Below are 27771 nucleotides of genomic sequence, written 5' to 3'. Positions count from 1 at the left end.
CATTTCAATCAGCACAGTGAGTTTCGTTAAAATCAGAGCAGATATTGCAACTTCTGGTTATACCAATCTGTAGGGCAATATTTGAGGAAAGTGGCCATTGAACTAATAAACATACCTTTTTCCCGAGGAGATTACCAGGACCTGCTGTCACTATCAAAGGTGCATCTCTTAATTCTCCATTTTAAGAGAGTGTTCCTAATAGTAATTATCTAATTTTTTTCTTTCAAATATTAAGCAGCTTGATATCGATGTTTTTACTCAAAACAAATAAAATACACAAAAGACCCTGCAAGAACGTGCATTTCAAGATGGCCTTATTGCAACATGTAGATAAATGTCTTGGTGATCTCATAAAAGTCACATAGTGTTTGGATTCTAGAGCTTGACCCGTCTTCAATTCTGTTTACATGCTTTAAGCCAAAAGCCATGACCAAAATGAATTTAAGAAAACCTAATTAGAAGGCCAGGAGAAATCAGCACGGTTATCAGAGTAAGGATTACGAGATGTCATGATTCAGCCAGTCTTCTTCCCAGTCCTGGACTCCAGCATGTCAAGTTTCTACTGATGCTCCCACACATCCTAGTATGCCCAGCACAGCCCCCACAACAAAGAATTACCTAGTGCCAAGTGTTAATAGTGCTTTGCTGTGGAGAAACCCTGCTCTATTGAAAAAAGGGAGAAGCGTAAGACGTCACCACTGCTAACAGTTTATTTATAAAGTGTCTATCAAATAATACAAATGTGTTTATAATGATACCTGTTACAACCAAGATACAATTATGGTCAGTTCATTTTGTATGTGGACATAACTGCATGTTTAGATAAATCACAATGGCCTTCGAAAATATGCCTTAAAGCCCTCCAGTTTACAAGTAATCTTAAACTTGGTTGGTTATGAAAAAATTTAATATAAAAGTTAGATTTTATATTTCAAAAGATTCTTTCCAACTGCTTGCCATACTATTTATTTAAGCTACGTGTAGAGGGCTACACATTGTTTTGCTTTCTTTTTTTAAAGGAAGACTACATAGTAGGAATGTTGGTTTAAGTAACACAAGTCAATATTGATATTATATGTCATTTCAAGTGCATATCACCAAATGGTATTTATTGATATTTTCTTTTTTATGTATATTGAAATATCCCATTTTCACAATCACTTGAATTAACTGATGTTTATTTGGAGGGGACAAATATCAGTGGTCAAGCAATTGTTTGTTCTTGTTGTTTTCTTGCTCCAGGTAAAACCTCTTTTTTTACCTACTGAACACTTTCCTTTGGCAATCTTGAACCTGTGCACCAGAATGGCATTTTGACTTGGACTTTTCTGATAAATATTTGGTAAAGATAGTTGTGTGTGTGAGAACACATGTGTTTGTGTGTGTGTGTGTGTGTGTGTGTTTAGGTTTCCACTTAAAGTTCAGTGCCAAAGCTACAGTACTTATACATTTTCTAAATGTGTTTTAAGCAATAAGTTGTACAACATTTTTAGAACATGTGTTAAGCTATTTCTCTAAGAATGAAGCTCTTAACAAAACATAAGCACTCTGCATGAGATCTTAGCAGCAAAGTGCTTAAAAGATAAAGTAAGAATTGGTACCATGGGAAGAACACCAGCTGTAGAGCGCACAGGTCCATTATGAGAAGTATGGTAGTGGGTAGGGAGAAAATGATTTAATCAGGAGTAAAACCAATTTTATTATAAGGGCACGCAGGGGGTGTGGCACCATAGTGAGAGGGACATTTCAAAATATCTGACAGATTTCAACAATGTGAAAACCCCGTTCTTTAAAGTGACAGTAAACCCCATCAGGTCTCCCTTTTTGATGCTATTGTTAACAGTTGACTGTTTAAAGCTGGCCTGCTAAGATGCTGTCGGCCTATTTCAATAGTATGTAGCCAAATAAAAGACTAATTGTTGAAATACAATCAATCAAAAATGATTGCAGGGCAGAAAGAAGGTCTCCTCCGCTGATTTTGTTGTGGATCATATTATTGTGTTATGACTGAGGTAAGAATGAAGACTGAAAGGGAAGAAAAAACTGGCCATCTGAAATAAACAGATGCACCTTCTTTCCTTCTCTTTGCAAATGTCCTATTGAACAGGAACGTCACTTACCAGCCCTGGAGATAGTAGTCCATTTAGAAAAAGAGAGCTGATAAAGATTTTGGCTAAGATTTTAAAAGGACACGAACACTATTAACAAAGCAGCCCGTGCAGAGATTCCCCACAGTGACAATTCTCAGTTTTTCTCACATTTTTGGTGCAGATTCTCCTCTGCCTCATAAAACTGACACCAAGGGGGCATGTGAATGCGAACCCAAGACATCGGGAAAGACACAAAATTCCAGTGGACCAGGTACCTGTGAAGTTCTGGCCAGGATACCAGGCTTTTCAGTTAACCGCCCCTTCCCAGGTTGTTTAAAAGGATTAGCTTTAGTTTTTATTCAGCCCAGAATTCAAAATCTTTTTCACGTTGCATGCTTACAAAGACAAATACAACAGCAATGCTTTTCTGCCTTGCTTCCTTCCAGTGGTGTGTAAAGATGTCCCTTTCAGACCCTGCCACATCCACTTCTTGGGGGAGAATGATTCCAGACTTTCTTTTTGAGAGTGAACAAGAAGAAAATAATTGTCCAGAGTCTCCTTATTTCTTCTAAAAACTTCATTTTGGCATTTATGTTCTTTAATATTTAAATGTCTCAACTCACTCAAGCTTCCCAAGCAAATATGTCTGTTGTTTCTAGGCGGAGTTGGTAAGCACTTGGGGTTTGTCTTTAGTGTGTTATCATTTTTGACAGCTTTGCATAGCCTCCATAGGCCAACAGGGGTCTGTCTAATATTGTTGCTGGGCACATTTTCCTCGCTGAGATGAAAACTAAAAAAAAAAAAAAAGGAAAAAAGGTATTTTTGAAGCAGTAAGAAGGAATTAATATCCTTTCTCACTCAGTAATCTATTCCTTGCTGAATTTATATTCAGCAAAAAAAAAAAGCAAAAAATTGTTACCCATTATTCCCTTGTACATAGCAAGGCTAACACATGTAAAGCAATAACTCATTTTCTATTGCCATGTTTAGCATATGTCTCCTGTTGGCTCAGCAAGGCCTTTAGGCCGGTCCCTTGAGCCGGCCATCATTGGCAACTCTTAGCCCCTCGGCCTCAGAACCAAATAGCTTTGAATCATGTTGAGCTGTGATGCTAATTTTCATACTGATGCATTATGGGAATAAATGTATCTGACATACTGTGTCAATGGCACTGCCTCTTTGTGTCTCTTGTTTTTTTGTTAGCTGCATTCCTACAGATGGTATTCCATTGAAAATGTTCCCTTCCTACGGAAAAAGGGGGGAAAAAAAAAAAACATGCACAGCACCAAACCTCTAGGTGCAGAAGGCTGTTAACGGTTGCTGATGATAGTAGGCAAACATTAACATAATAATTAGTGTCTTGTAATTGTTTCATTAAAACCAGTTGTTCCATTTCTCCTCGTGTTTTCCCAGAAGAGAAGCTGAATTTGGACGACAGCCAGTGGGAGGACATCCACGTTGTCACCGGAGCACTGAAGATGTTTTTCCGGGAGCTGCCTGAGCCGCTCTTCCCTTACAGCTTCTTTGAGCCGTTTGTGGAAGCGATCAGTAAGTAACCTCACAGACTGGAGTGCTTGGTGGAGAAACCTGGCAGCGTGGAGTTATTAAGTAAACAATAAGAAGGACAAGAATAGTGATCGTGGAGATGATAAGACCCCCAACGCTCCACACGTTTCATTTACTGTGTTGTGTTTTTGATGGCTTATTTTTATTTCTGGCCGTGCAATATTATCTGAGTTTTGTTTTGGATTTTGGTTTTTGGTTTAAAAAAAAAATAGGGTAACCTATTTAGAGTGGTTGCTTTTCAACTAAAACCTCCTCAAATGAAAATAGCTTCTCACGGAATCGGTTTTGAAGGGATCACCTTTGGCATTCTCAGCACCTACCTTTCAGAGTTTTGGGATTGGCAAGGAGTTTGGGTACAAAAGGGTCTTGAAAAAGAACTTAAGGGACTTTCATTTTGTTTCATTAGAGAGGTGTTAAATCATCAACTCAGGCATCGCCTTCTTGAGGCTCCCTCACCCTCCGCCCACCAATACTAGTAAATAGTCAGCTACAATTTTCTTATGAACAGTGTGATATTAAATTAAGTACTGGCAGGTTTCTTTGGTTAAGCTGGTGACTTTGTAGGGGGTTGAATTATATCACATACCAACCAGTAGTCATTGTACACTCACTCCAGGAAGCTTCCTTTTCTATTGTTTTTGCATTCAGAACACACACACTTAAGTCAAAATGAGTAAATGAATGAGTGAATGAATAAAAATCTTTCCAAATGCAAGGAAACTTTTGCTACTGATGCTTCAAGAAGCAACTACTAGTACATCTAAATTTAGTATCTTAGGGTACACTTACTATAACTGTGACAGCTTAAAAAAAGTTTCCTGGCAAGAAAGCTGATTTGAGGAGGAAAAAGAAAGAAGAAAGAAAGGTAAAATTAAAAAGCTTGCAAGCCTGGCAGGAGCTTAATTAAATTCCAAACGAGAAAAATCTCCAAGAAAAAAAAAAAATTGCTCTGCTTAGGAGGTCTGATAGAGGATGGCTGTGTGTGCAGTGTTCCCATTAGTGGGCGTGGGGGTTTGGGGGGCCCATGTTGGAGAACAGCCCCTCAATATGCCCTTTATTCTGTTTCCCATTTCACAAGTCTTCATACTTCTTTAAAGTTCTGGTCACCAAATGATATCAAGAGGAATATAGCAAAATTATTTCCCCAAGTTCTTCCTCTTGTCTGCTCACAATGTCAGATTTTGTTGTTGTCATTGTTGCTCTTGTTGAATATAGCAGCAGGTGCTCTAACGATGGGTTTTGAGGTAAGGCTGGGCCTCTTAACCCCTGTCTTTTTATTTCATGAGCTTTCTGCTTCTCAAGGAGAACAGCATTTTATGGTTCCCAGGCTCAACTTTTTAAAAGGAGGAATAAAGAAAATAATAAATAAGCATGCATTTCCATAACAACTTATTCCGATGTTCTGTCTTGGAACGTGGCTGGCGAGCATGAAAGATTATTGGCAATGTTAGCACAGTGTTCTGGTAGGAAGTCAGGAAACTTGCATTTCGGTACCTATTTCTGATTATGTATATTTAAAGAAGTCATACAAATTTCACATCATGGCCTCCGGACTTTTAGGTGAGGAATATGTTATTTGTGAACATACCTGTACATGTGCTGATTTGAGGGCTGTGATATAGAAACCCATCATTTAAGCTTCCTTTAGGTCACCTGATTCTAAAGATACAAAGCAAGCCGTTCCCTTAGCTTGAGAGATAGGGGAAGCAGGCCCTCAGAGGGCATGTGAGGGCATGTCCTTTGAATTTCTATGAAGAGTAGGACCATCTCTGCACTATCATAGACTCAACCCTCACTGAACAGAATTTCAGAAACACTGGCATAGTCAGAATGGAACAAGGCAGAGTTGAAGTGGCAGCATGCTATTGTGACGAATGGCTATTGCAAGGGTTTTCGGCAACATGTATAAAATGGGTTATGGCAAACACGAAAGAGATAGTGCTGAAGAAAGTCCTTTAAAACTGTAGGATACTGTACAGATGCTAACAGTGTTTCTTCAGTTGAGCTTTGTCTGAGAATGTAATATAGAAACAGGGAGGTAGTTTTTCCTTCATTGTTTAAGGCAAGGAGAATCCACCTAATGACCTTGCTTTACCTAACTCAAAACAGTACCTATTATTTCTTGCTATGGAAAATGGAAGCACTAACCAACAGGGTTGTATGGTGGAGAACTAGGTCAAGATGTTGGACAGAGGCATATGTTTACTAACCCATGTGTTTTGGGCAGAATCTTGAAGTCAGTTCTGGTAAACTCAACTAAACTCAGCTCTAGGTTGTAGTTCATATTTAAATATCCTTAAGCAATGAGAGAATGGCCACCTCCCCTTTGGCAATGGTAAAACTACACCAGAGTAGGTATTTTTACCAATCTAGTAAAAAATCTTTCAAAACTATAAAGACATTTATATCCAGCCCCAAAGGGGTGATGGGTTTTATCATACCTCTCCCTGCCTCCTCTAAAATCTACACAGTGAGAAGCTCAATAGACCTGCCCGTGAGTTCTTGGCCTTCTTTTGAAAAGGAAGCAACCAGGGAAAGGAAATTCATGGGGAAGATGTCCATCCATGCTGGCTCTGGGCCTCTCGGCCATCCGATCTCTGCAGCTCACGCTGTGCTCTGTAACCTAGGAGGGTTGACCCCAGCGAGCTACATTTCCCAGGTGCTCTTGAGGGCTGGCTTCCTGCTGCCGAAGCCAGTGGAAACCCTGGAAGTACAGAGCAGAGGGAGAGGGAGGGAAAAGACCAGCTAGTTTGTTAGTTGATCCTCTACCCCCTCTCTCTTGTCCACCCACCTGCCTCAAGTAGTTTCTCTACCTGAGGGTCCATCTTGTCCACGGCTTCAGCTTTGACTGGAGAGACCTGCTCTGGTTCCAGCTGCCATCTAGTGATGCGGACCCTCCTCTCTTTGCCCGTCCAGCCTGGTAGTAGCTTCCTGCAGGGGCTGGTTTCTTCGTTACTTCGCTCTTCCTTCCTGGGCTCTCAGCTTCTTCATCACATGGGTAACCAGTCCCCTGCATCAAATTAATTCCCTCTGTTTGTGTAAATACTTGAAGTGGTTTCTGCTCTTTGGTCAAACACTAGCACACCACCATGTCAGTCGGTGTTACGGTTCATGTCGCTATAACATCATTTCCCTTTTCTCTTTCGTTACCCTCAATCCTAGGCTTAACAGTTTTATTTAGGAGAGGTTGAGAGATCTGTTATCCTTTCAGGACAGAGTTTAAAAGTGAATAGGCCAAAAGGAATTTTACTTCCAACTGGAATGCTTTGCCCTCTGAGGAGGAAATGTTATTTCATGTACAAGCAGTTAATGACCACTTGTGCCATTGGAATTACTGTTAATTCTCGTTATATGTTTGAAAGGCATCATTACATATTCCGAGAAAAAAGAACAGAAGGCATTTACTTTTTTAAATAGTTTCTTTTTGGACCAAACACAAACATTAATATGATAAGAACCTGTAATTGCCATAGCGATCCCCTGTCTGATAACACTCATTGGGGTAACAAAAACACCAGAGATTGTTTTATATTTCAGAATCCAAGTAGTGCAGCTATTGATCTGAAATTCTATATTTGAGGCCAATGCAACTGGGTCACTGCAGGTTATTTCGTGGGGATTTAACCCACTGACTGCAAGGACTTAATTCCCTGGAAATGACTTCTGCTGAAAGCAGTATTAGTACTGTAAATGTGAACTCAGGACAAAAACACAGCTATAGAGTTTTATGATCTGTGATGCAATCTTGGGGCTAAAGTCCTGCAGGGACATTTCCAGTATATCTAAATCCTAGGAAACATACTAAGCTTACCTCTTTTCCTATTTTATTCGTTCTGGTAGCTCTACATATCCAAAGAATGGAGACAAGTACTGTCTTTTCTGATTTAACATCTGCATTTTCCCCAAGTCCCTGGGATAGGGAAAGAGAGGAGAAAAACTTGTTGTCATTTTTCACAATTATCTCACTTAACCCTCAAAATAACAAAGCAGGAGATATTAGACAAGTAGAAAGATCCTGTGGAAAAGAATTTCTAGTTCATAATGTTACTGCGAGAATTAACTAGGATAACATTTTCCTTACTCTATATTAGGTACTCAATCAATAACTTGAAAGAAATAAATTCTTCAGAGGAGTAAAGCGAGTCATAAAATATTTCCCAAGTTCACATGGCTCAAAAGATTAGATTTAGCATTCAATTCCAGACTCTAAAACAGAAATACTTTCCATCATCATACATTGTCTTTGGGGGACTATTTAGAAGAAATCTTGCTCAAAGGGTAACTAACTAGCTGTTGACAAATATCTGTCTGTTATGTCTTCCTATGTAAGACCTATATGTCCTATATAAGTCCACAACAATTTTTTCTTTCTTTTTTTTTTAACCAAGGTTAGGATTAAATTTAATGATCAGAAGTTTTGATAATGGAGTTTCAAGTTAGAAATAAGGTAGAACTTTCCAAGGATGGGCAGTGTTGACAATATTTAGTACTCAACATTAAAAGCATCTGTGCTTTAATGTTATATTCTCTGAATATATTTGTAACCCTTTACTCTATTATTTTTTATAACCAATTGCTCACCCATCCTCTTTTGATATGTATTTAGCTATACACTATGTTATTTTACTCTTTCATATGAGTAACTATTTCAAGCGTATGTTTTATTAGTATTCTTTTTTGCAGTTTTTCACTTGTATCGAATTACAACATGCAACAAGCCAAGACTGATTCAGGGTGCTCAGCTAGGGGTTTCCTTCTGCTTTCTGAGTCAGCACTACTGTTTTCCAGAAGACATGTATATGAGTTTCCTATCGCTACCGTAACATATTATCTCAAACTCGGTGGCCTAAAAATACCAGTAATTTCTTATCTGATAGTTCTGTAGGACAGAAGTCTGACACTGGTCTCACTGGGCTAAAAGCACAGCGTCTGCAGGTCTGCGTTCCTTTCTGGAGGCTCTAGGGGAGAATCCATTTCCTTGCCTCTTCGAACATCTAGAGGCTGCCTGCATGCCTTAGCTAGCAGTTCCTGGCCTCCACCGACACAGGCAGCAATCCCCTTCTGACTCTCTTCTGCCTCCCTCCTCCACTTTTGAGGACGCTTGTGATTACATTGGGCCCAACTGAATAATCCAGTAACATTCTCCCATCTCAAGGTCCTTATCTTCCTCACATCTGGAAGATCTCTTTTGCTCCATAAGGTAAGATAGGCACAGACTCTGGGAATTAAGGTGTGGACATCTTTGTGGAGCCATTTTTCTGCCTACTACATCCTTTTCCCTCTCCTAGCTTACTCAGGTATAGCACCAGCTCCACTTTCATGCCTCAGAAGCTCTTAGCCTGGTAGTTTCCATCTGCCTTCTTTCAAATCCAAATGACCACAAGAGTCAAGATGACAGTGACACTGTAGCTTGATTAGTAGATGAGAAGGGGGTAAAGAGAAATTACCTCATGTATTTACTTACAAGATGTGTTATTTGTCATTTGTGATGGATAGGCTTAGAGATTTGACTCAAGCCTGGATCAAAGCTCATTTATTCAAGGACTGTTTGATAATTTCATTTTAGGCACCCTCACCTCAGCTCTTTGGTGCTCTCAGTAGAACATGTGAGTTTGCATTTGTTGGTTTATTGTGTTCTGAGTTTCCAAAGTTGCCTCTGTATGCAAAAATAATGACATTTCCTTCCACCCCTGAGCAATGCTCTGTATATTTACCATCATGGAATGGCAACCAATGCTAGTTACTCGATGAAAATGACCTTGTGGTTCCAATATCAATTCCTTTGTCATCTTTTCCAGTCTTCTGAAGTAAATATTTTGTATATGTGTAAATATTATGTATTACTTATTTTTAATATATAGTATTTATATTTATATGTTATTATATATAACAGTTATTTTATATATCATGCTTATTTTATGTATATGCATATACATATATAGGTACATATGTATATAACACTTAGAGATTAGGCAAGCCAGTGATACAATGAAACAATGATGATGTTCCATACAATTCTTAAATTCTCACACATGCATTTAAAGACAATATATTTTTTAATGCCCAGTGTTTGTAAACACTGATTTATTAAGCAGTAAAACAAATTGTGAGAAAAGGTATCCATAAGACTGTCTGAACACCATTAAAATGCAGGCTGTTAGTCACCAAAGGTAGAACATACCCTACGCGAGTCCTTAAATACAATTCCTAGTCCTGTGTTTCTATCAGTCACATTAGCCTCATATAAAAATGATTTAAATTAAAGGCATTGCCCTATGGCAGAAAGTATCTATTGCTTGTTCTAATGTTTTTTTTTTTCTTCCCTCCTATGGTCATCATGCCATTTTTACCTTTAAAGTATGCCTTCAGTAAGTAATTGGGGGGAAAAGCCAGTCAAGTATATTTGCAAATATTTTCTTTACTCTTGACTTTATCTTGCCCTTTGGTCAAACTATTTCTGATGCATCATCAACTCCGTGATGACACTCTTTGGGAGAAAAGATACAGAGCTTGCAAGGCACTTGACTACAAACAGTTGCTAAACATTGAACGCATAATAGTGACAAATTGCCTTAAAACTGTAGAAAGTAAAAAGCAGGGTTTAAAGGGTCACCCCAAAGAAACCAGAGATGTACAAATAATGGAGTATAAAAATATCCTCTACAGCACCATTTCAAGGAAATTTGAAATTAAAATAAAGGTAGATTTCACAAGTACTCCCCTTCCACTAACATTTCCACTGCAAGCTAACATTCTCACAGACTTGGCGGGGGTTTTTGTTGTGGTTGCTTTTTAATCAGAGTGTGTGTGTGTTCTAGCAAACTAGAAGTTTTATGGCTGATGCCTAGCTTGTCTCTTAACTCATTCTAATTATATTCATAATTAAATTGTAAAAAAATAGTTGACTAGAGCCAAATGGCTTGCACAGGTGTCTTTTTGTAGGAATGGTTTAGTGCTAGATAATAAACAACTGGACCTCCATTTACTTAATTTGGCTTAATGAAAAGTCCTTTATAAGTAAAACTAGAAGGTGATTCAGAACTCAGATTGGGCCTTGACTCTGAAATTAATTGAGTGGTAAGATATCAGCTCCCCTAGAAAATGTGGTGCTTGCTTTTTCGCTTTTCCTTAAAACTCTCCTTTTACTCGCACTCCTTTCTTCCATATCCTTAAGAGGTCACTTTCAAAGCACTAAACTTTACAAACTGAGCAAGCAGCCAGTCAGCCTTCATGAGTCAGCTTCCTAAGCATCCCTGCTCCAACCGAATAGACATGCTTTTAAAAAATATATAACAAAATGCAGAATTTCTCCTCAATATCTTAGTGGAAAACAGTTACCTTAAGCCATTCCTCTAATGGTAGATTTAAGTGACTGGTTTTCATTGCCTGTTATCAGGTTCACTGCGTTAGTAGATGTTAATGAAATTGAGAGTTTGTGGTCTTTTATTCTACACTGAGGCTCTTGCCTCATTCCACACTCTTGGGTTGCCACCACATTGTGATCACCACTGAGAGGTCTTCCAAAAAACTGCCTGCCCACCCACCATCCACTCTGACTCTGGCCACAGCTCCAGAAGGAGAACGGCTGCCTCTAAGTTGTTTCTCTCTCTCTCTCACCCAATAGAGTATCATTCTGGTCAAAGAGGCTAAATAATACAACTGGCTGACCATTTCATTTCGAAGAAGGGCCACATTCTCTGCTAGATCTTCAAATCCCTACATGCTCTGGGGGCTCACAAGTTCTTAGACTTCATTATTTACTGTTCTTGCCTTGCCCATCTCAGTCAAGCCCATTGGTGTCATGGTTCTTCTTTGAACATCCCCAGTGCATTGAGGGTCTTTACCCAATTCCTCTACCAGTGGCACATCCCCAGATTGTCACCCATGTGTTAACTTCTCAGTGAGGTCTACCCCATTAACTAAGCTAAAGTTTTTACCTGCACGACACACCACCACATACCACCACACTATTCAAAAGCTGACCCCACTATTTACTACCTGTAAGACCTTGAGCAAGTTCTTAACCTCCACACCTCAATTTCCACATCTATAAAATGGATGTAAAAAAATATCTCCCTTGTGGGGACTGAAAGAATTTAATGGAATGCTAACTGTGGCAAAGCACTTATTACAGATTTCCTGACATGTGGTATTCAGTGAATGTTAACTTGTCTTATTAAGTTAGAGTACAGTCAGACTATTCTTAAGACCACACTCTCAAACGACCTTTCTGTCCATTCCCACATCTTTCCCTGCCTCTGGGACAGCTGTCTTACATGACACGTATGACCATCTTGATTCTGCTTTAATGTTTGTTTCCAGAATTCCGAAGACTACCAAACATGTTTAAGATAATATCACAAGATATTGTCTTGCCTCACAATCCAGGCACTTCCACTTTCTGTATCTCATGACATTAATTTGTTCTGCCAACCATTCCCAGGCCCAACCCCGTGTGATCCATCCGAAGTCTGTCACTTTGCTATAGGACGTACATCCTAATCATAAGCCAGAGGCCAACCTTCTTCTCCAACCTGACACTGCCTTGCTTCTATTAAGTATTAGTAAATCTGTGACATTCACAGTGGTCCCAGAAGAGACAACTACAAAGTAAAGCTTTCTCCCAGTTGGAAGATGAGCTGCCTGGTAGTGTACCCTGTGTTTCAGCCTATGAAAATTATAAACCCATCGGTAGGTGAGGAGTTTAGGGTATGGCAGGGGAATCTATACACCAGCCTGTGCAAATATTTGTAGCATTGTACCTCTTTCTCACAATGAGAAACATTTAAAAAGTCATCAACTAAACCATATTAAACAAGAAGTCATCCCCCCATATGCATGCGTACACACATACTCACTGTACAAACCTGAAATACTTCATTTTTATTTTTCAGGTCTAACATTTTATGATATTCTAGCTTTAAAAAGGTAGAATTATTATTATTATTATTATTATTACTATTATTATTATTATTACAATTCTCTTAAGAGAACTTTCATATTAACCTCCTGTGAGCTATTTTCAAAACCTGCTGTGGAACGTGACCTGATGCCTACTCTCTTTTCTCTTAACTGGTTCACACACAGTCACATGCCCTGATTTGCTCAAGCCCCTGTCCTTTAGTTCTCCACCTCTCTGTCCATAAAATAATTGTTTTCAAATAACTTTTAAGACTATGGCGGGCTCCTTGAGATGTGGCATTTTTTCACTTGGCTCACCCCGCCTTGTTGTGGAGAGTTGAACTATAGACATGATGGCTCCTGGAGTACTCTAGCTGCCTGGGGAGTTCTGCTCATGTTGGAACTGCAGAATCCAGAATCACCTCGCTGAGAACTACCATGTCATTTGGAGAATGGGATTTTCCCCTAACAATTGACTCATGTATTTTCTCCCTACACTTTGGGAAACAGACACATGGAAAGTGGGTACACTTTGATGGAAAACAAGCAGCTGCACTGGTTTTAATTTTTTTTTAAGATTTTATTTATTCATTTTTTTGACACAGAGAGAGAGAGCACAAGCAGGGGAAGCGGCAGGCAGAGGGAGAGGGAGAAGCAGACTCCCTGCTGAGTAGAGAGCCTGACGTGGGGCTCAATCCCAGGATGCTGGGATCATGATCTAAGCCAAAAGCAGACGCTTAACCAACTGAGCCACCCAGGCACCCGCTGTGCTGGTTTTAGAAGTAAAAGTAATATGCTTGGAAGATGAAGGCAAAAGTAGATTTTTAAAAATCCATGAACTATAAAAAATTATATTGGATAATTATGAGAGTTTCCTCCTTTTGTTGACTTGTAGTCTTCCATTTAAATGTGCAGTTGCTGTCGCCATTTTATTTCATGTAACATCTTTATTATTGCATAAAATTGGAAATTCCAAAAGGTCAAATGCCTGAGGCCCTGAAGCCCTGATTATTGTTTAACCAGTCAGCTCTTGGCCCCTTTCTCTTTTCTTCTCACTTTGAGTGTCCAGACGGTGAAAAGTTGACTCTGAGATCTCAAGTCCATTCTTCTGCCAAGTAAGGGATGGGCAGACCTAATTATTGCCATCTGTCCTGCTGGTGGAGAGTGGAATCTGTCTTACCAACAGATGAAATCAGTGATTCTTGGAGCTCTTCCCCAAGTCCCTACCTAAGCACAATGTTAAGACTGTTCTTTGACACTTTTGTGTATTATTCTCTGAATATCTAATTGGCACCTAAGAAGGAAATATTACCTCATTCAGAATTTTTTTGGAAATTTCTATTTCTTTGTGTTCTTTGTAAAAATGTTTTAGGAAAAAAAATGGAAAGATCTTGAGCAAATACTAGACACAGAAAGACCTCAGAAGTCCCTGTCCGCTATGTTTGAATTTGTGTTAGCTGAGCAGAAGATTCAAAGCCCTCCCCAAAGGGGAAAGACAGAGCAGCTAGAGTAGAGCATAACTATGAGACTCACATTGGTCAATGTCAGAATCCAAACAGCCTCTTTCTCTAATAGTCCCTTAATATTTGAGAAGGCCTAAAACCTAAACTGCAACCCCTGTTCAGTGTTCACCTTCCTTTCTCTGTTCTTTCAATAATTTTCACGAATTAATGTTTCCAGACCCTTCATCAGTCAGATCACCCTTGTCTAAGCATGGTCCTCTATAGTTTAGAAATCTTCTTGGTGAGCTTAGGCTGCCCTAACAAAATACCATAGACCGAGCACTTTAAACAACAGAAATTTATTTCTTACAGTTCTGGAGGCTGGAAGTCTCAGATGAGGGAACCAGCACTGGGTTCTGGTGGAAGCCTTCTTTGTGGCTTGCAGAGAGCTGCCTTCCCACTGTGTGCTCACATGGTGGAGAGAGAGCAAGCTCTGGGCTCTTCCATTTCTCATAAAGACACTAATTCCATCGTGGGGCCCCACTTTCATGACCTCATCTCAACCTAATTGTCTCCCAAAGGCCCGATCTCCAAATACCATCACATTGGGAGTTAGGGCCTCAATATAGTCATTTCGGGGGCAGTGGTGTGGGGGTGGACAAAAACATTCAGTCGATTACATAAATCAGACTTCAGGGGAGTGTTTTAAATGTATAACTTTATCAGTGCAGGATAAACTTCCCTCCCTTATTCTGACAATAGCATTCTATTACTGCAACACAAAATTTAATTAGCTCTTTATTAATGTTATATAATGATATTATTGGAATCTGAAATTAAATTTCAAGTCCCAGGTGTCACTTTTACCCATTTCTCTCTCATCTGAAGTTTGTGCGTTTTTAAACTTCCATGCAGAACTGTGCGTGCGACCCTGGACCACTGTGCTCGTCTCCTCATGATTCCAGCACAGAGTATTGTTTTACATTTTACCTTTTTTTTTTTTTAAGATTTTATTTATTAGACAGAGAGAGACACAGCGAGAGAGGGAACACAAGCAGGGGGAGTGGGAGAGGGAGAAGCAGGCTTCCCGCTGAGCAGGGAGCTCGATGCGGGGCTCGATCCCAGGATCCTGGGATCATGACCTGAGCTGAAGGCAGGCGCTTAACGACTGAGCCACCCAGGCGCCCCTACATTTTACCTTTTGCATATGCACAGAGCTTAGCTCACCTGAGTCACATAACAACTGCAACTGGGACCAAAACCCAAGTGTTTAATTACAAAAGTTCCAGTCTTAGCATTCAACCTTCCTCTCAGCATTCTGACATTCGCAGATCTGAACTATCTGTGCACATCTAGGCTCTCGAATACATTTCAAGACCGTGTAGCACAGTCTGGAAGGCCTTTGGGACAATGGAGAATTTAGACATAATTTACAACATTTGAGGAAAAACTTCAAATACCGTGCCAGGAGGAAGAATTGTAGAGAGGGGCATTCCAAATTTACAAAGAGGAATTCTTTAGATTTTTGGACAATTTTAGAATTAATTTGAATCACAAATGTGGTAAACTAATAGAGTCGTGTTAATATATAGATAAACCCCTCATCACTTATTCGTAAAAGGATTCTGTCCCGAGCATACAATTTAAAACAAAAGTGACAAAATTTTGTATTGCTTTCTGTACCCACAGCAACATTTCAGGTACTCATTTCTTGTGCCTGGGTCAGTGGAAAAACTTTTAAATATGAAACTACACCCAAGTGTCATTCAAACACACCTAACAGATGGAGAAGGAAATGCTTAAAGCGTGTGTAGAAACAAGGCACTATGTCCTCACTATCTGTTCTAGCAAGAGAATTAAGAAATAACATCATAAGATTTTTTTATGACTTTCATCATAGGTGTTATTTAATTGAAAGGCAGGACTATTGCAAAGCTTTGCTTGCCTCCCATGTCATGTGTTAGAAATGTATTTTCATTTTTAAGTCCCTAAACTAAATTCATTATTTCAACCCATCATATTCATAACAGAAAAAGCCCGACTATAGCTAAAAGTTGATACTGTGTCTACTCACAGTTGATATCCCTTTTGTTAAAAAATGTTCAACCTCTTTTTTTGTAACAGAGAAAACATACAAAAAGATATACAGATCATGGGAGTATCATTCATAGGGAATTTTTTTTATAGAAGTGATTTTCCAAGTTTATGTTTGTCAGTCCTTTCTCTGATGATTAATTGTAAATTATCTCTGTTGACTTTTTAAGTATGAAACTGAGTAATGCTGTCTCGGGTCTAGTAGAGAGGAATACAATATTGTTTTCCTTCCCTTGGTCTGACCTAAGCATCTCTGGGGTAAGAGCCACGTCTTACTCATCTCTGTAGTGCCAACTCCAGGACAATATAAAAACATAAGGTGCTTTATGGAAGTTGTCTCATATAATTCCACCTCTAACAACCCATGGTAATGAGCAGCAGTGGACTGTTGACATAGGGGGTGGGAAGGGTCATTGGTGAGTAGGTGAATAAGACAGGTTGAAACTGCTTCATTTAACCCATTTTGCTGGTACTAAAAGTAAGGATTAACTGCTTACAGTTCTTCAAATATTCTTACATGTCTTTTAAGCTCTGTTGTACAGCTCCCTTCAGGAGAATATGCCGACTCTAGTCTTCATATTTTCTCTATGTCAAAGTACCATTGCTATATAATTTACAGAGAATTCATCTTGGTGGTTAAAAAGTTTATGAGACAAGAAGGGGAAAATTAAATGAGCAATAAAGTATCTTGATCGGGCTAGTGAACTTTTGCAGTCTTCAAAGGGTTACCTGAGCTCCTACTCAGACAACTTGCCAGACTTAAATGCAGAGCAATGGTGGAGAGAACAGTGAAACTGTACTATAAAAATAAATTACTGTCATGAATATTAAGCAACAAGAATATAATAAACATGACTGTTTGCATGATTCTGATTTATTGGTACTGATATGCGTATAAATTATGACACTAAGTGTTTATTCTAGTTGTTTTAGAATATGGGCCAAACAAAGCTGGGTGGACACTTCCTGCAGACCTTTCCATCTGCCACCAAATTCCTAATTCTCTGCTCCTGTTGCTGTGTTTCTTATGTCGGTGGCATCGGGACCATGTGTGAGCAGCCATTCCCTTTAGTTTACTTTGCAGACTGAAGGAGATTGCCTTTCCAGGATCTGGTATCACAACTACCATCATGAAGTTTCCTTTCTCTCGCAGTGGAATAACTCCAGCTGCAAAGTATCCTGTAGGCTGTTCTTACTTGCTCTGTTAGACAGTGCTCGCTTTTGACGCGAGAGGGTTCATTACTATATTTATAAACCTTTTGGCCCCAGATTTGGGGTTTCCCAATGCTGAGCAGCACTGCATTTTGCATACTTGCTTAGCAAAGTGTGTTCTGGATCACACTGCTGAGGTATTAGAGAGAGAGAGACACTGTGTATCCACGGAAAATCTGGAGGTACCTCAACTGCCATCAGATAACTACACATGTAGCACAATGTTGGTCTTGCTGATATTCACAAGTAGAAGTTATTAAGATTTGCCATCAGTTTTAATTGGCACTCTTTGGAGCCGGGTATTTGTTAAACAGATGGCCAGGATACGGTATTGCAACAGAAAATAGCATTCTCCTGCCTCAGGTTTTTAGCTTTTGTGTTACATCTCATCAAGGTTTACTTCTCTTTTCTCTAACTTTGGTGACAACCTACAAGAAAGATGGACAAAAATTTAATGACCTTAACAAGAGCTGCGATGTCCACGCAGTGAAGTATGCTATATGGGTGCAAGCTGATGATACCTCTAGAGAACTGATGATAGAAAAACACCTGGCTATAGCAGAAATGCCTGCTCAAGGTCATGATGAGGCAAGAATTGTTGGCTACTTAGAATTGGAACTCCCACAACATTCTTGGAGGACATTTTAGCTGCATGTATCAAAAGGCTTGAAAATGAATACACCTTTCTATTGGCTACCACACACCTAGAAATTTACCTTAGGGAATTTTCACAGGTATGTACAACGCTGTGTACAAACGTGCTTTCCAAAATCTTACTTATAATGGTGAAAAATATAAATCTAACATATGTCCAAACCTAGGGAAGGTTAAATTTTAGCATATTCATGTAATGAAATATTAGACATTTGTTAAATTGTGTTGTAGGAAACATTACTTCTGCAAGTAAAATGCCAGTAAGTATTAAAATAGAACATAAGAGTGTACAGTATGGACCTATCTTTAAATGTGTGTATAAATATCTATAAGTAGACAAAAGACTAAAAGTCTTTCCAAATATTAACAGACATTATCCTTGAATGCTTATACAGCCATTGGATTTTGTCCTCTTTTGCTTTACTCTTCAAGTTTCTGCACTACGGATAAGTACCTTTGTAATGGTAAAAAAAAAAAAAAAAAGAAAAGAAAACAGAATAAAATAAAAGTGTAAGAAGAGAGTGAGCTGACATTGTTGTAAGACGTCTCAGAATCAGTTACTCTAGGGGATCCTAAATGTGGTTTCTACCTAAATCACCTTCATGGAAACACATTCCTAGACCAACTCACAGATTTTGATTCACTGTGCCTGGGATGGAGTTCAGAAATTTTTACAGAAACACAATCCTCGGGTAATTCTGATGTGTGGTCAGACTTGAGAACCAGCAATTTCAGTCCTTTCTCCTCCATGCAGCCAAATAGGAGAGCCAGCATTTCCTTCTTGTAGTATGCTGATATTACAGCATCTTACCCCCCAAGCCAAGATGTACGGTCCTTGAGGGGGACACTGAAGAGGTAAATTCCCTGAACTGGAGAGGACGATGCAACCACATGTGAGCTAGTGGCGCAGTAAGTGATGAAGACAAGCACTGCCCTACAGAAGGGAGAGATAAAAGTGCAACGGTTGGAATGGTTTCCTTAAAGATCCATTCAGTGTATGTGGAGTTTGAAGGGCCAGCCAGGGAAAGAACATTAGCAATGGCGTTAGCCCTTATATGAGGGTGCTGTTTGGGGGCGAGTGAAGAATCTGAGTAGAATACAGTAAAGACTTTGGAGGTCACAGCAGAAGGTAAGGGGAGGACATACGGCAAGCCAGCATTGCAAATCCCGTGAAGGCTGTGGCTGGCAACTGTCGTATTTCATCCTGCATCCTCCTGCCTAACACAGTACCTTCCTCAGAAACACGACTCAGTGCATATTTAGCCAATAAATTAACTAACTAATTGCAGAGAATTCAGTACTACAGTAGCATTTAAAATTTAATCTACAGCAATGAAAACCCCTTTAAATAGTTTTGAGAAAAGCAGTGAAAAACAGAAAATGATGTTTTAGGGAAATTTTTTTTGGTGATAATTGGCAAGATGTGTTGAAGAGAAGAGATTGGAGGCAGAAAACCCTGTTGTGTTGTCCTGGTATTACACTCAGCTACCAATCAAGTGTGACCTTGGGCAAGTGTCCTATCCACTTGGGGACCCAGATTTTTCTCTCTGTAAAGTGATTAAATGATACTATGTCAAAATTCTGAAATTGAGGATCTAGGGATAGGCAAGAGACTTATGATCCACTGCCCAAAGGATTGGCCAAATTTGTGTGTATTTTTGCCTGTGTGTTTTCTGGAGCAAGAGTCTCAGAAGATTTTTCAGAAAAAAACCTAAAAAGTTACAAAATAAGTACTACTCAAAGTATGGTCTGCAGACCGGCAGCATCAGACTCACTTGGGATCTTTCTAAACATAAAAATTCTGAGGTCCCATTCCAGACTTTCTGAAAAACAGTCTCTAAGGAGGAGCCCAGGAACCTGTTTTCATAAGCCTTCCAGTTTATTTGTATGCATGCAAAAGTTTAAGAAGCATCTGGTAGCTGGATGCTGCTCACCAGCTGAAAAATCTATTTTGTAAAAAAAAAAAAAAAAAAAGGAAAAGAAGGCATATATAAGAAAGATTACCAGAAATAAATAAATAAAAATTGTAAAGATTTGATGACAATTTGGATATACACAGTCATAGTCAGGTTTTAAACCTGGACAACTGACAGAAACAGAGAAGCTATGATGATGAGGCGTTTTGTATACAGTAGAAGTCTGGACCAAACACAATTTAACAATGAACTGGTTTTTCTTCCTGATATTATTCTGGTAGACATAGGATCAAGATAGTTCAATGTACCTTTGTGCTTAGAGAAATTCTTCCAGAATCACTCAATTGAATTTGGCTACTGAAACACTAAATAGAAGTTGAGAAAGATCAGAATGAAAACTTTGGCAAAATTGAAGATACCATGAGATATATTGATTGTGTGTGTATAGGAAAAAAAAGAAAAGCCTAAAATTAGAATTCTTGCATGTAAAAAGATTCATAAGTTTTGATGAATATGTATAATACAAAATTCCTATTCACAGATGAGATTGTTTTAAAAATTTTAAACAAAGCATTGAGAAATGACCAAAAAATGGTTATTTAGACCAGCAAAATTGAACCTTGGCTAAATTTGACATAAGCTTTCTAGCTCTACAAGCCAAAAGGTATCTTTAAAGTAAATGAAACCAACTCTTGATTCAAGAAAGAGAAAAGATATGCAGATTGAAAAGAACTTGTAACTCTGAGTCTACAATATCATTAAGTGTACTTAGATTTGTACCATATAATTATTATGATTGTAGCAATTAATCAATCAACTGATTAACATGTAGGGTCAGCAGGATCCAGTGATCTTATCTTGAAGCTTGAATTAATTAATTATACTTTCTTCAACATTATTATTTTCTATTTGTATACCCCGGTTTGTGCAAGTTGCTCCTATTGACAAAATGTGGTTTAGTCTCTCTACTTATCACAGCAGGTACGGGCACTCACTGAGGTACTTTTGATGATATAAAGTCAAAATTATAGGGAAACTGAAATATTTTCAGTACTTCCTCAAGTAATTGCTTTGTTATCTTTATCATCAAATGTTTTATATAAATTATACAAATTAATAAGATTATTTCTAATGATTTTTTATTCTTATGTTAATCCCCATACATTACATCATTAGTTCTAGATGAAGTGTTCCATGATTCATTGTTTGTGCATAACACCCAGTGCTCCATGCAGAATGTGCCCTCCTCAATACCCACCACCAGGCTAACCCATCCTCCCACCCCCCTCCCCTCTAGAACCCTCAGTTTGTTTTTCAGAGTCCATCGTCTCTCATGGTTCGTCTACCCCTCCGATTTCCCCCGCTTCATTCTTCCCCTCCCGCTACTCCGACTGTTGAATCTAATGATTTTTAACATAAGACCAAAGGGCTTTTGTCTGTTGAAATAAGTCAAATCCAACCACACTATTGTATATCATATAATAATTATATTATTTAGACAATTCAGTTTATATTGCAAGAAATACCCAAACCCCCACCTTGCAAACGTGTTTTTTAAAAATATTTTAGACATATTTTCAAATATATTATCTCCTTTGCTGATGTTTTGTGAAATGTTTAAAGCCATACTATTCCCCTTTGTTACCTCAGGACACAAACTAAAACACATTCGAAGGGGTTTGTCCAGATTGCTAAGAAAAGAACTGGAATTGAATGACTTTCTCACCAAATATATATGGAACGACTTCTTGAGCAGGCACTCTGTTGAAAGTTAGAGACAGTTGGATGAACCTGACATGGTGCACTGTTGTGGAAGTCACTATCCACAGGTGAAACAGACATGGGGTGAGACATTTGCAAGTGCACCACCAAGACAAAGATGCGAAAGGCCAAGGAAGTGTGAAGGTATACTCTTCCACTGGTCATGGGGTTTCGAGAGGATACTCTTGACAGAGTTGTTCCATATAAAACGAGATAGAACGCTAAAGAAATAAATACTTTGTGATCTAAGACCTGTTGCCTATGTTAAAGCTGACTTTTTTTTTTTTTTCCTTTTTACTAGAAGCCACTTATTAGCAGGCCCCATCTCAGTTGGAGGCCCTGCCTTTTTGCTCACAGACTGTCTGACGCCTTTATAAAGTGGGCCACTGCATTGTTGATTACTGCTCACCAGGGTGGTCCGTGAGCCGCTCTTGTCTGCCATCCCACAGTGAGACAGCATCTTCTGAAGTTCTGGTCTCCTATGTCTTTAGAGAATGGTTTGTGTTTCCTAGGAAGCTTAAGTCTGGATGATTTACATGTAACATTTTAAACTCCCATTGTGTAATGCCCGGGCAAAGATTTATATGCGCTGAAAAGAGTTTTTCAGGTCTCTGTATAGCATTAAGTTATGTATCATATTGTCTACTGTCACTTATCCACACGGCCGGAGAAGCGGTATTCACGTGATGCCCAGTGACGAGGATCTGAAAATCCTACGTTCTACTGCAGAATAACTCGATGCACAAAGATTCTCTGGCTACTTACTACATTCTCATAATCAAATCAAGTGTTTTGTCAACCCAAATTTGATTTGTTTAATTTTGACTTGAAAAGAAACAAGAGAGAGGCAATCGGGATAAGAGGCGAAATGGTCAGTTTCCTTCTGCCCAATTTGAGTTCGTTTTCTCCCATTTACTTCTTGCTCTTCTCCAAGCGAAACAGCACATTCGCTGGATGTGAGAGTTTGTCAAATGATCACACAAAAAAATTCCAAAAACAATTTCAACCTGCCGATGAAAAGGGAACATTCATACTTACTCTTGTAAGTATTAAAAGAAGAATGACCCACTAAAATCCAAGCTACGCTGACACACATCAGAAGCCTCTGAATATGATATTACTAACATGCTACATGTGGGTGTGTGGGTGTGGGTATGAGTGTGGGTGAGATGTATCATTGCTGTAGTGTAAAAGAGTTGAATTGGCTTCCACTTGACTAGATGAGAGCTCTTAGTTCTTATTTTGAAAGCAATCAATTGAGCATGGTTAATTAGGATATCACCAAGTAGTTAAGGAAGGAAAAAAAAAAAAAAAAAGCCAAGCACTTATTAGAAAGTATATTTTGAATCTGCTCACATTACAGTGCTGATCGAGCGATTATGGAAAGAATTCACCCAAACTGTGGTTGTTAGGTGATTTCTGCACAAGCACATTTTTCTTCAATTACAACAAATTATTATAGTTATTTTATGTGGTGCTACAGTGCTACCTTTATGGGAATCATTGAGTTATAAACAAAGAATACATTCCAATACTCCAAGTAATATTAACTAGCCATCTCAGATTTATATTGTGCCATTTTATTCAAGGTATGCCTTTCACTTGAATGTCTCAGTGTCCCAAGTAAATTAACTTTTCTCATTAATATGGAAAATGAGAATGGATTCCATATTTTCACACACATGCCCTTTTCATTATATTCTGATGGTGTATACACTCTTTTCAAAATAATTCCAGAAATCTAGCAGCCCAAGAGAGCTGAGTATTAATCCTCAGAATATCAATCCACTCTGAGAATTGATACTCCACCACCCAGATCGTTCCCCACATATACTAATAAGCTCAGTGGGAGTCTTCTTAACCTTGGGCAAGGTTGAACATTTACATAATTTGAGGCTTACAAACAAAATACAAAGGCAAAATCCACATTCTTCCCTAATGTTTGGATAACTTCTTGTTACTCAGTTTCTCTGTCTGAGCTGCAGCCCCCTTTCATGCATTAATTTGAGTTATTTGTGAACAGAGTATCCTAGAGTATGCTTGAATGCAGGAAAATACAAATGTTAAAATTTTACATTATTGCCCTAATTGTTCAAGTACAGTATTGGGCAAGTTCTAAGTATTAGTAGCCCGCTGAGGGGAACTCAGACTTTAACATATTTTTATCTGCTTGCAAAAGACTAACATTTTAAAGAGAAATTTGCTGGGTGTTTTTATGTCAGGGACAAGAAGCATTTGTTCTTCTCATGCCTGAACCTAAGAGAGTAGGACTGGATTTGTTCGGATCCACCTGGTGATGTGGGCAAGAAGAGTCTTTGCTTATTCACATCCACCAAGCCTTTGGGATATCTTTTTTTCCTTTCCCCCCATTTACTATAAAAATACTTCAAATCCCCTTCAAGTAAGTGAGAATCTAGGTTAGAATCCAGATCATCAAAAATAATAGCTTTAAATTTTCAAGTGAAAATAACTGCCTTGTATCCAAAGTTATAGCAGACGTTCCCACCATGGGCTGTAATCAAATATAACATTACTGGGATTTCCACCCAATCATGGTTGTCCAAAGAAAAACCCTTGCTTGTAAAGATGTGTTGTTAGCAACTTTTTTAGTCTTTAGATTTCTGATTTTTATTTTTATTCCTTTTTGTCATTATGGGAGTGAATAGTAGGGCAGTCTTTGCAATTCAGTTATGTAAGACAGGGCCATGTCTGTATGAACATAAAGAGACATAGGAGGGACACTGACCCAGCTTGCTGGGTCACTTCTACACCAACCCCACAGTGAAAACCTCACATTTAGTCCCACACCAAGTGACTTACAAGCAAGTCAAGGGATTTCTCTGACCTTACTTTATAACCTCTAGTCAGCATACTCACTGTATTTTGGTGCAGTCAAGGTAAGAAAGCGCGAAGTGTTTCCTAATAAATGCTGTCATTTCTTTTTCAAATATTGTATAAAAGCAAAACCATTCTTGAGCAACAGGCTTAATTCTCTTCTGTTTCATTCATTCATTCATTCATTCATTCATTCATTCATTCATTCATTCATTCTTCATCATCATGAACATCATCATCATCAGTGTAACCAGTTAAGTAACCAGCAATGTGGTTCTGTACTCTAACTGGTATTTGTTGAAGAAGCAAGAGGCTAAAATTCAGATATCTTGTTCATTTCAAAACAGTTGTCAAATTCTCCTTTGGACTGGAAAAGAAAAGTTTGAAGAAATTGACATCTCAGTCACTGGTTAGGAAGTAAATACGGAAGTGCAAAATGGCATTTTTAAACAAAACTGCTTTCCTGACCATAACTGAATTTTCACATTGTCAGCACTTCCATTATAAACATTTTTTTTTTAGTTGAGAGTTTATAACGCAAATGTAAAGATTTGCTATGGGCTAAATCTCAACCCAAGAGCAAATGTTTATACCAATTTTGAAAACAATCAGCTTGCCCATTTGTAGTTATGCATGTGTTCATCATCTGTTATTGCTTGTCCAATGCTCTCCAACTTCTGGGAGAAAAAGCAGACATCTGGAGAGAAGAAACAATGTTTGCTCTCCGGCAGATGTAGTCTGTTTTCCACAGTCATTGAATAAGGAAGGTATCGAATAAACATGTGCCCTTTAATACAAGGAAATGAAAATGACAATATCCTGCATGCATACCAATACTGTTGAAATACCAAATTGGGCAGTCTAAGAATTGGTCAGTTTGGGACACTAGAACTCAAGGTTATACCCATTTTACAGATAGGAAGGAACTGAAAAACTACCATGAATTGTAGCGGTGAAATGCCCACTCCTATAAAGTACATCATACTTCAGGGACTGCCAGAATAAATCAAGAATAAGCACTTTGGTCAAAACAATTTTTTTTTTTACTAAAAATAATAAATATTTTCCAAGATTGTAAATTATTGCTTAACTCCCAGTTTCACATCATTTGGGCTCTTTCCCTCTTCTTTTAAATTCATTCAGTAATCTAAATATTCAATTAGTACCTTGAGGGGGAAAAAAAAAGATCAGAAACTAATTTATATCTGGAGCAATTCCGAAAATGTTCCCTAACCGTAGGTCCTGATGGGCTGGGGAATCAAGGATGTTTCTGCACAGACTTTTTTTTTTTCCAAAATAATATAAAATTTCAGCGGGTCCTTTTTTCACCTACATTGGATGGTACTATGGATAACAGAGGGCAAGTATGGTTTACCAAGAACAAAGCAGGCTCATAAGTGATTTAAGTTCTCCTCGTTTAGGCTCAATTTAGCTTCAGCACATCAAACAAGTCCTCTGTCCTCTCAGATTTCATATTTGAGGTTATTGAACAAAGTAATCTCTAACCATCTCTTCCTGCTCTAAAGTTCTACAGTTTTGTGGTGTTATTCCTTACAGTGCCTTCCTCAGATGTTTGGAGTTCCCTGGTGAATTAAGTCAAGGTTTTTGCCTGACTTTCCCATAGTCTTATGTACTCTACTTAATAAGCATTGTCTAGCTCAAGAGCATAGTCAAATGAAGGAAACAGGAAAGCACACTTGCCTTGTTTCAAGGAAGGTAAACTTAACGATCTTTTTATGTAGCAAATCCTGATTGCTGATACAACTCATTTTTTGTTGATGAGGATTTCTATAGTACTGGTAACAAAATTAAATTCTTTTTTTTTTTTAAGATTTTATTTATTTATTTGACAGAGAGAGACACAGTGAGAGAGGAACACAAGCAGGGGGAGTGGAGGAGAGAGAAGCAGGCTTCCCGCCAAGCAGGGAGCCCGATGCGGGGCTCGATCCCAGGACGCTGGGATCATGACCTGAGCCGAAGGCAGGCGCTTAACGACTGAGCCACCCAGGCGCCCCCAAAATTAAATTCTTGCCTTAATTTGTCATACCTATATGCTAGCAGTTAGTGTACTTCTCTATAATGTCAGTTTGGAATTCTAATTAGTTACTATTTTATTACCAAAACCCTTAGAATATTATCTTCAAAATTAACTCCAGAGTATGTTTACATGGCACTCATCTCATGGCTCATTTTCCCCCAAATCAGCACATTCCCATATGTTGTCCATTTTGCTAGACTAGAGATAATTTTCCATGGTGGCCTGGAGGACTTTTGGAGGAAAACCCCATGTCTCAATGCTCTAAGTAGATTTTAGATACTCAAAACCATCAATTACTTATGTCTTGTCCCCAAGAGAAAAAGTCAAATGCAATGGATTCACTGCAATATATGTTTCCTGGTTTTATCCAGAGGAAGACCAGGGAACATTTAAGTTTATTTGCTGTTGTTGTACGTTTTTGATTAAAGCTATGTAATTAAAAGTAAAAGTGCTCAGTATTAGAACAATTGTTATGGATTTTTTCCAGCTGGACTAATGTATAATTTGATAAGTTTGACAAAATTTGACCTATGTATACAATGTTAAATCATCATCATAATCAAATCATGAGCTTATCTTTCACCCCAAAAAGCTTTTCCATGCCCCTTTAGAATTCCCTCCCTCCACCCATGGTACCCCTCCCCCATAACAAATGATTTGCTTTCCATCATTATAGATTTATTTGCATTTTCTGGAGCACTGTATAAGTAGAATTATATAGTAGGTATTCTTTTTTTCTGTCTGGTTCATTTCATGCAAACAATTACTTGACAATTTATCAAAGTTGTGTATATTGAAGGTTTATTCCTTCTTATTGCTGGGTAGTATTCTACTGCATGGCTATATCACAATTCACTTATCAATTTAGTGTTGATAGACATTAGGATTGTCCAGTTTTTGGTTATTACAAATGAAGCTGTTATGAACATCTGTGTATAAGCCTTTGTATGGACCTATGCTTTCATTTCTCTTGTGTAAATATCTAGGACTGGAATGACTAGTTCAGGTGGTGGATGTATATCTTTTTTTTTTTTTTTTTAAGGTTTCATTTTTAAGTAATCTCTACACCCAACATGGGGTTTGAATCCACAACCCTCAGATCAGGAGTTGCATGCTCTACTGACTGACACAACCAGGCACCTCTCGATGTATATCTTTCTAACTTTATAATTAACTGCCAAACTGTATTTGAGAGTATTTTTTGTTTTTCATTCTCACCAGCAGTATATGAGAGTTGCAATTTTCTCACATCCTTATCAACA

The 27771-nt window shown here is 38.4% G+C and overlaps 1 protein-coding gene across 3 annotated transcripts in view; it reads left to right on the top strand.

Annotated features, from left to right (window-relative positions):
- The window catches only part of ARHGAP15 (Rho GTPase activating protein 15), a 600902-nt gene that overhangs the window by 468590 nt on the left and 104541 nt on the right, over positions 1–27771 (top strand). For 2 of the 3 annotated variants that reach the window (XM_035008115.1, XM_035008116.1), the window contains one exon: positions 3504–3638. In XM_035008115.1, the coding sequence (XP_034864006.1) occupies positions 3504–3638 (135 nt within the window). Of the gene's footprint in view, positions 1–3503; positions 4313–27771 lie in introns of those variants that run through there. The other variant, XM_035008117.1, reaches the window with a different exon arrangement.

The sequence above is a fragment of the Mirounga leonina genome, unplaced genomic scaffold (genome assembly GCF_011800145.1).
Source record: "Mirounga leonina isolate KUSES-001 unplaced genomic scaffold, KU_Mleo_1.0 Mir_151, whole genome shotgun sequence".
NCBI classification, from domain to species: domain Eukaryota; kingdom Metazoa; phylum Chordata; class Mammalia; order Carnivora; family Phocidae; genus Mirounga; species Mirounga leonina.
This window is presented reverse-complemented; position numbering and strand designations above follow the sequence as displayed.